Genomic DNA, 9138 nt, shown 5'->3' with positions numbered 1-9138 from the left:
TATTCTGTGGTGGTTGGGGTGGTTGTTTTTGTTCTTGCTGTGCCATCAGTTAGTATTTCTTTTCACACTTAGTTCCCAGCAGTTACTGTTGTTGGATTCCATGTCCCCTATGCTGTGGCTTATTCTGCAATTGGTTAAGAGGTTATGGAAATTTCACAATAAAAACGTAGGCCTTAAGCGTTTATAGAACAGAAACTTCTGTACTAGTATCAGAAAGATGCCACTGCTGAGACTGACCATCAGCTTGCCTTTACATTTGCATTGTAGTATCAGTTTTGAACATTATTTAACAACTTGATGCAGTTGGTAAGCATGCACGATTTGCATGTTGCCACAGATAAGGTAGAAGAAACATCCTTGGCGCTTTCTTGTAAGGCTATAGCATAAGCAAATGTAGATCTTGTTGGAAAACTCCATGCTATGTGTCCCAGTCAGGAGTGAGACAGTAAAGTGTACTTCAGTGCTGTGTCTGTAAGACATTAAACTCACATTTTAAAAAATACATTATCCTTCGTGTCAATATTCAGGACTTGATTCTGTAGGTAACGGTAGTCATATATGGACAAAACACTTCCGTTGCTTGTGCTGGTGTCGGTGTGCCTTTGTCATCTGTTTGTGGAAGTGCACTTGCAGAGGATCTGCAGGTTGGTCCCTCTGGTGAAATGGAGCACTGCTTTTCTGATAAGCTGGGATACTACTTGCAGACAGCCATGATCCCTTTTTGACTTTATTTTTCCAAAGCAGATGTGGTTATGTAGCCACAGCAGAAAGGAGGCTGTTCTTTTTATTGGAAATACATGAGAATTCGTGTGAGTGAAAGCAGGTAAAATTATAGTTAAGTTCTAATACTGACATTTTACAAACACCTTTTCCTCTCTAAACTTGAGGAAGAGATAGGATTCGCCCACTGCATGAATGAACGTGTCACTTATTGATTTGGCTAAAATGTTTGTCTTGCACCTTACGTTGTATGTAATTACAATTACGTTGTAATTGTTATGGGGACCAGCATTTTCCTTTACTTATTTTGGACAGGTATAAATGGTAAAAATGAGGAACCTTGTAGTAACCTGGGCTGGGATTCCCATTTTGGCACATCTAATAGCAGAGATTTTGGTGCATTGAAGTTGAAGGAGAAATTCCGTATTTCAGAGCATAGGAAACATGTTGCCTTTCCAGTACTTTTATTTGTTGTTCAGAACATACGGCTATGTGATTTTTCAAAGTTGCGTTAAAATTTTAATATCCACCCTAGTTGTTTTGTGTGTCATCCCCCCCCCCAGCCAACAAGGAAAAGGGAAGACATCTAAATACTTTAAACAACCAGTATTTTAATAGAACTGAAGAGTAGCAATGTCAGTTCAGTATCAGTCTGTAGTGCAAACAAAAGTCATTGGAAGAACAGTAAGTTTTGTAAACTTAGTTTCAGTTGTTATTACCAACAATTTATTGTCCAAAGAAAACCAAACAACAATGAAACTTAACTAGTGTGCCTTAGAGTCTATCAAACTGCATAAAACATATAAAAATATTTCTCTGAAATGCATAGACTTACTGTTGTTATTACAGTCAAATCATAATTAAAGTTTTAGTCTAATCACATTAACAGCTATTCTTTGTGGAAACTAGTGCAAATAAAGCTTTTTTAAACCAGCTGCTCCTATAGCTGAATGTTTATTAATTAGTGGAGGCAGTCTTTACACTCATGTCTTGAATACAGGAACTGAAAAGAAATCAGTTTTATTTTTGAACCATTTAACTATTCCTGTACTGGTTTTCAAACAGTTATTGCACATCTTCTGAACTAGCCTCCAAGCTACATTGAAAAGATAGATACATAGGTGTTAAGATAAAAGCTCCTTTCCTGTTCTACAAGAAGAACAAAAGGGGAGAAATAGGTGTTTCTACTTCACGTTGTGTCTTACTTGTTAGCTTACCAGCAGCTGAATAGGGCTTTAAAGTAGCCCAGCTCTTGGACAGAGAAGGACTTAGAGTAAGTGAAAAGATGTTAAGTCACTCCTTGTAAGAGGGAGCAGGTGGGAAAAGAATGGTAATTATTTTCAATCCACCAAAACAAGAATTTAAAACAAGTAACTTAGTGGAAAGCCTGAACTCAGACTCAAGCATCTCTTCTGCTGGCAGAAGGGGTTTCTGTATTTTTCTGAAATGCGTGCTTTTACCAGCCTCCCTTCGAGGAGTCGCTTCAATGATAAAGCAGCTGTGCCACAGGAAGCTAAGAAATTGTGGCAGCCATGCTGCTCCTACCAAAACATGTTGATTGTACTATTTATGGTCTGAATGTCAACACTGCAATCCAGATCAACAACAAACACTGTGCCAGCTGTGCATAAAGAATCTGCTCTAATGCAGCTTAATAAAGCAGAGATTGAAGGAAAATCAGTATCAAATAAAAAAACAAACCCTCAGGTTCAGAAAAAAAGTAACTCTACTCCCCATAACCCTTTTAACAGTTTTGGTGTAAAGGTTGTTGCGTTAGTTTTTTGGTATAGGAGAAAACAAAAAGCTTCTTAGCTTTGCAGAATACTGGCATTAGCTCAAAGTTTCAGGCTGTTAATATTTCAGCATACTGCAAGTTAACTACCTTAATGAAAATTTGGAGTGAAAAGGAGTGACTCTGAAAGGTGTGACTCTGAAAGGTGTGTTTTAATGATGACTTTTGCCATCCATCTGTGGTTTTATGAATATTTTCATTACTGACTTGCTTCAGTGCTAGCTAAAGCAGTCCTCATCTTAGCCAGCCATTTCTCTCCCTCCACCCCAAAATCATGAAAACACTTAGAGGCCTTCAGCCTTTTAGGTACTCGTCTGGCTAACAATTTTGACACTATTTAAAAGTGATGGTAAAGTTGCAGGTTACTTAACAATTGTATATGTTTCCAGTTTAGTATGGCTAATGAGGAGCATAATATGCTCCTTAGAGTTGTGATACCTCAGGACTATACTGTTGTGCTTCTGCTCCTCACACAGCAGAAGCTAACCACTCACCTTGTAACTGGTCTTTGAGGCTGGGCTATACAGAAGCTACTTGACAGTACTGGCTTTTGGTGTGTCTAATGTATAGTCTCCCCAAATGGTTGGGAAAATAAAAACAAAGGCCACAGCTTTATGATGCCCTCTCTATCTGAAACATAAGGGCTTTCTTTTGAAAAATGGGTTAACTTGCTTTGTAACTTAAATACTTCTTAAATTAAAAAATGTTTTTTTTATATTTTGTGGAACTGAAGTGATGCCCTCACTTAAGTTACAATATTCTTATACGGGAAAGAAACAAGTATTTAAATAGGGGCAGTCTTACCTCACTATTCTTATTTTCAGGCTAGTAGCAGTTTTTCTCCTGTCACCTGAGACCATTAAATATTTCTAGTCTCATAAGGTAGATGCAGTGGTGTCATACTATGGAACTGCGTTTAGGTAGAGGAGAGTAAGGCTGTGTCCATGTCACACGCTGCAGTATGGTGTGGCGTTGGAAGCTAGCACTGGCACAGGCTGTATGCAGTACCTTGCATGTGTACCAGCTCGTGTCTAAAAGCAGCATGGCCAGCACCACACTGCTGCAGGAAGCAAAGACTTCTTTAAATAGCATTACACTTGAGGTACAGCTGTGCTTCAAGTGCAGGTGCCTATGGGGTTGGCTTGCACGGGGCAGTTGAGGTAACTGCCTGCTGCACAGTCAGGTCTTACAAATGCAGAATGCTTGTTGTCCTCATTACTATTGCACTGGAGTCCTGGGCCTAAACATGAATGTGAAAAATCCTTCTCAAATTCAAAAAACACTGCTCGGCATTCATTTGGTACTTAAGTGACATTCAATTCGCTTATAATTTTGCAGAGAAGTGGAAAGAAAACAATAGCATCTTGGTAAGACTTTGTGAAGGGGGAAGAGATTAAGGAATCCTACATTTTTAGAGAGCAGCCGTTCACTGTATGCCAAATACCCTCTGAATTGTAACTTAAGCAGGAAGTTCAAAAACATATACATACATACGCTATTTCCTGAACGACCAAGTAAGAGTCAGGGAAAAGACAGAGTGGAAATACTCAACATACTTTTCTATCAACAATTCAGTCTTTGCTGCCCTCTGTTGCCAAATACAATCAATAAACTGAATTGAACAGCACTGGAAGCATGTGATTTTAGTAGACATATGAGGTATCCTTTATCTGAATACAGGATCAAGTAAAAAAATAAAAGCAAAGGGGTTATTAAATATCAAAGATAAATTATTAGTTAAAATATTAACCCTAACAATAACTTAAGGTTCCATAGATGCTTAATTCACTGCCTTCAAAAGGCAGCAGCATATAATTACCGGGTTTTTGTATTCTAGAGTGCATCTAGAAGAGTCAATAAGTCAGCTTTGATGCTCTACTGTTGTAGCATGGTCTCTCAGTCAAGGTCGATGCAGCATTTCTGAAGGGAGAGTTGTCACTTTTCAGAAGAACTAACTCCAGCTCTTGGAAGTCCTGAAGTCTGGCCACGTCCTTGTCCTTTTAAAGAATAGACAGAACAACAGCTTCTGAACATATCGAACGTATCTGGTCTTACTTTGTAAATATTTATAATAGCTAAAGAAAGCAAAAATTAAAGTTTAGGGAGTACATACCCAATTATAGGAATAAATAAAGATAAAAACTTCCTACCAGTGTACACTCTTTCAAAGCATGGTTTTGTTGCCTTGAACATCATGATGATTTGACTGTTTATGCACGTCACTTAACTAAGAGTTGTGACCAAATACATTTCATTTACAAAACTCTAATATAGGTATTTTTGGACCATAAGAGTATGTTCATTTGTTAATAGCGTATCTTTAAAGCTACACACGTAGCAATTTGTGGCATTTCTTCCCCTTGTTATTTGTTCTCAAGACAAGCAAATGCTGAAGCAATACACAGCAATTATGCTAAAAGCATACTAATGCACTGTTTCTGATGCATTAAAAAAAAAGTTGATCTAATTGTTCCATACGCATTAGGAGTTGAAATAATCTATTTTGACAAGAATGTTTTAAGCAAGTTATGATGAAGTTACAAGGCAAGTCCAATATCCTTTTGAATTTGTGAGCTTAAATGAGTTTTCAACACAATGCCTTGTTTTGCTGATCTTTTTACAGAAATAACTTCTCTGATGTCTGTACAGTGCAGAGTCAAATTAATCTGATTTCAATCCTTACCTTTCTTACCAGTGTATTAGGTAATTTTCTTATCTTCTCTACTTGTTCAGGATTTACACCCAATTCACAGCAACTCACTCTGAGCAGATCTTGATAAGTCAGTTCTTGTCTGTCTAGCTCAATTTCAATGAAGTCGTTGTCTCTGAGATTCTGGACTCTCACCTTAAGTACAAGTTCTGATTGAAAATAAAAAAAAATCCCCTAAAAAAACAACCAACCAAACAAGACCCCTAACACTAAAGTATTAGGATTATCTTTTGAGCTCAGGTTTTATAATACAATGTCTATTCCCTCATGAAGAAATACCATGCCTTCATTTCACCAGCAACTAGTGGTTAAGAGAGCAGAAATACACTCGGGAAACGTTTACAATGCTAAAAATCTGACCCATCCAGTCACAAAATCAAGCTGCTACCAAACTACCTGTGATGCATTTTATGCTATATGGTATTTTGCAAAATGGGAGATTTTCTGTTGCTCAGTCACAACCACTGATCTTTCCATGGGTGGAAAACAAAGTTTGGAAACTATTACTGTTTTTAAGATAAAATACAACAGTTATTTTTACTTTGGAATGAAGAAAAAAAAAATCAATGTATCACTGTGTATTTTTGGTCAAAGAGCTTAACATCTCTATCTCTGTTCAACGTTATTCTGAATGTGGAATGAATCCTTACCTCCACTGATACCAAAAACATGGAACGGAGCATAATAGAAGGATGAAAATTGCACTTCATTACCTTGCATGTTATACGGGAAAGTTCCAGTAAAGAAAAAGGGCTGAAACGTTGGTGCAGGACCAGTAGGCGAACTGTCGGTTTGCTGAGGTACAGCCTCGTTTGATGCTACAGAGGAAAACAAACCTCTGCTGTGAGACAAGGGTGGCTGACAAATGGGGCCGTTCTGTATTTCGGGCGTTACGCATGTTGGTGCTGTGGTAGGTGCTGACGGGCTGGGCAGCTGTTCCGCAGCATCTGGCGCAGGAAAATCATCGTTGCTGTTACACGATGTAGGTGTGCATATGCTTTCAACCTGAGTTGCTGATGAACAAGGACTAGTTTCACTCTGGGAAGCGGAAGAGATGGAAGCACTTTCATTCAGGGATTCTGCCAAGCTGTCTGGAATGCTTGCTTCAGTATAGACATAAGGGAATGGTGGGTTGGCCAAATAGTTTGCAACAACTGGCAAATTTAAATCTTTCGCTCCTTGACATTCATTTTCTTCCTCTATTAATGAAATTCAAAAATGTGGGGGTAGGGGATGAGAGAGAAAAAAGCCACCAAGTTATTGGATGCATCTTTCTCATTTTGAATAGTCAGTTTTCCTGTTGTTTCTTAAAACTACATCACATTCTGAGGTAAACACAAGGATAATACTGGTTTCTCATAAGCACATAACACCTGGAAGGCAAGTAGCTATGAAATGAAAGAAAAAAAAAATACAGATTTTTACAAATAACCATTGGAAAATGTCATTTCTAGCAGTGTTATTCTAGTGTTTTCGAAGGAAAGGGCCCATAGTTCTTTGCTAAATCTAATTTTGCAATGCTTTTAATAATACTGCTGCAAATGGTTTGTTATGACCCATGCCAGCATATTAAACCAAATACTTCTTCAGGTAACTGAATATGTGATACAATATCCAAGCCTTCTTTTCTCTTGCTTCAAATTTCTGCAGTAAATTTAACTCTTGTGTGAGTGAGGATTACAAGCCACATACTAATGTCAAAGCAGTTCAGAAAGCTCCACTTACAGACTAAAAACCATTTAGGAGAAGTTACGTGATACATGTCTATTCCCCAGGAGCTATCTAATTAGATACAATAGTCCTACCCAAAGTTTTGCCAGTCTACTGATCCGGGTAAAAGCATAAAAAGACCACAAATTCTAGAGTGCTTTTAAGATAGGAACAGTACCTCCTAAAATCTTCCGAATGTCTGGTTTCGAAGTTAACTGTGCAGCCAGCTCTCCGGTGGCCGTGAGGATCTGCTTGTCCGCACCGGCAGCCAGCAGACAAGCCACCACCTGGGCATGGTTCCGCTTGCAGGCCCAGTGCAGGCACGTCCTGTGGGGAAGGAAACAGAGGGGTTGTGCTCTCAGATATACCCCAAATCCTCCTCGCCGCCAGTCAACGATTCACCTGGGTTGCACGCAGAACACCTGGGAATAAAGTTTCCTTCATTACATCACGTTTTATCTTTGAAGTTAACAATTGTGTTCCAAGTTCTCTAGGGCAAGGCCCATTCCATTGTGAGCCGTGCTGGTGAAGCCTAAGGAGAGGTCCCAGCACAAACAGGTGGTGGTGACAGGTGGAAAGAGGACAGGCTCCCTTCATTACGATCCTCTTTAGCAGTAAACCCCAAAGCCTTCTGAGGTTAGCATTTCTTTTTCAGTAAACCACAAAACTAACGTGCTGCGTCCTCGAAGCAGCGATGACTGGGGTGAAGCGACATTAAACTCGGGGTGCCCAGATTTATGTCGGAAACCCTGGGGCCGACGTTGTCCAAAACCCCTGCCCGAGGCAAGGGCAGCACCGGCCTCCCCACCGCGGGGCCGAGGGCTGCCGAGCCGCGGCCGCCTCCCTCCCCGCCCGGGGAGCCGGGTCCCCCCACAGCCCCCAGCGCCGCCCGCCCGCACCCCGCGCCCCGCCGCCCCTCACCAGCCGTTGACTTCGTTCTGGGAGTTGGGGTCCACGCCGAGCCCCAGCAGCCTCCGCACCTCCTCGGCGTCCCCCAGCGCCGCCGCCTCCCGCAGCCGCTCCTGCAGCTCCCGCTCCTCCAAGGCGCTGCTCATCACCGACATCCCGGGGGCACGGGGCCGGTACACGGATCCCCGGCCCTCGCTGCCCGCCGCGGGGCCCCGGGAGCCCGGCACAAGGCGCGGAGGGGACGGAGGCCCGGGCGGCCTCCTCAGCGCCGCGCCGCCGGGCCCCCAAAGCGCCCCCGGCCCTCCGCCGCCGCGAGCTCCCTCACGGCCGCCGCCATCTTGTGCCCAGGGGCAGCGGGCGGCGGCGGCTGCCCGGGGCCGGGCTCCCGTTGCCTTTCCTCACGGTTCTCGCCCCGCTTGTTCGGCTCGGAAGGGAACGGAGGAACGCAGCGGCCCCGGTGCGGTGGAAACACCGCGCTGCCTGCGCCGGTTCTCCGGCCTTGTGCCTGCCCTCCAGCCATGGGGCTGGGGCTGGGGCTGGGGCTCGGGCTCAGAAGCCCCCGGTGGAGAGCACAGCCCCGCGCTTCCTGTGGGCGCCCCCTGATAATTCCCAGCCCGGGTGCCTCTGGGCACAATTAAATCACTAATTAAATCACTGCAGCGTGGGCTGGGGCATTCGTCAATTTCAGGGTTTCTATTTTGGCATCAGTGTCTGCCACCAATGAGAAATTTGCACTAAGATGATTTTTTTTTTATTCCATTGCCTCTCTTTTTTCAGCACTTATTAGTCACATTATTTTTAACCCACCACTTAATTTAGGACTTGTGTTGCAGACACATTGGACAGCCGTGTTCCTGCTGTGATAGTTGCAACAACACAGAGAGTGTGCCTGCAGCATTTACCACCCAAACTGTTCCCAAGCGCTTATCACCATAAACGAAGCTTCAAAACACAGAAGCAGAGGAGCAATCTTCTTCACTTTAATCAGTTGGGAGAGGCTGAGGCCTGCTGAGTGTACACCTTTCTACTTCTCTACGTGAACACCATTTTGGGGTCCCTCCTCAGCCAAGGCTGTGGGGTACATGGGTGCTCGGCGTCCCTGCAAACAGCCCCCATGAACGCAGCTGGAGTGTGCAGCAGCAAAGGCGACGTTTTTAAATAGCACGACAAAGGTCGCACCGTGACTCAGAGGCATTTGCTTTAAACCAGATCACATGCCTTTGATCTCATGCAACAGACTGCAACAGGCTTAGCAAAAATTTTGCTCGGCTCGTACAGAAAGACACAACCAACTGTA

At 42.8% G+C, this 9138-nt stretch overlaps 1 protein-coding gene across 1 annotated transcript; it reads right to left on the bottom strand.

Annotated features, from left to right (window-relative positions):
* Positions 1-1310: 1310 nt before the first annotated feature.
* On the bottom strand, positions 1311-8686 carry LOC308179762 (ankyrin repeat domain-containing protein 40-like). The gene is made up of 5 exons (XM_080560443.1): positions 7854-8686; positions 7111-7259; positions 5936-6421; positions 5196-5371; positions 1311-4509 (listed from the first exon to the last, which is right to left on the bottom strand). The coding sequence occupies exons 1-5, from the start codon at positions 7994-7996 to the stop codon at positions 4366-4368; spliced, it is 1098 nt and encodes a 365-aa protein (XP_080416569.1). The 5' UTR covers positions 7997-8686; the 3' UTR covers positions 1311-4365.
* Positions 8687-9138: the final 452 nt, after the last annotated feature.

The sequence above is a fragment of the Anser brachyrhynchus genome (genome assembly GCF_964034855.1).
Source record: "Anser brachyrhynchus genome assembly, chromosome: 18".
In the NCBI taxonomy this organism is placed as follows: Eukaryota; Metazoa; Chordata; class Aves; order Anseriformes; family Anatidae; genus Anser; species Anser brachyrhynchus.
Note: the sequence above shows the minus strand (reverse complement) of the source record. Positions and strands in the feature narration are given on the sequence as shown.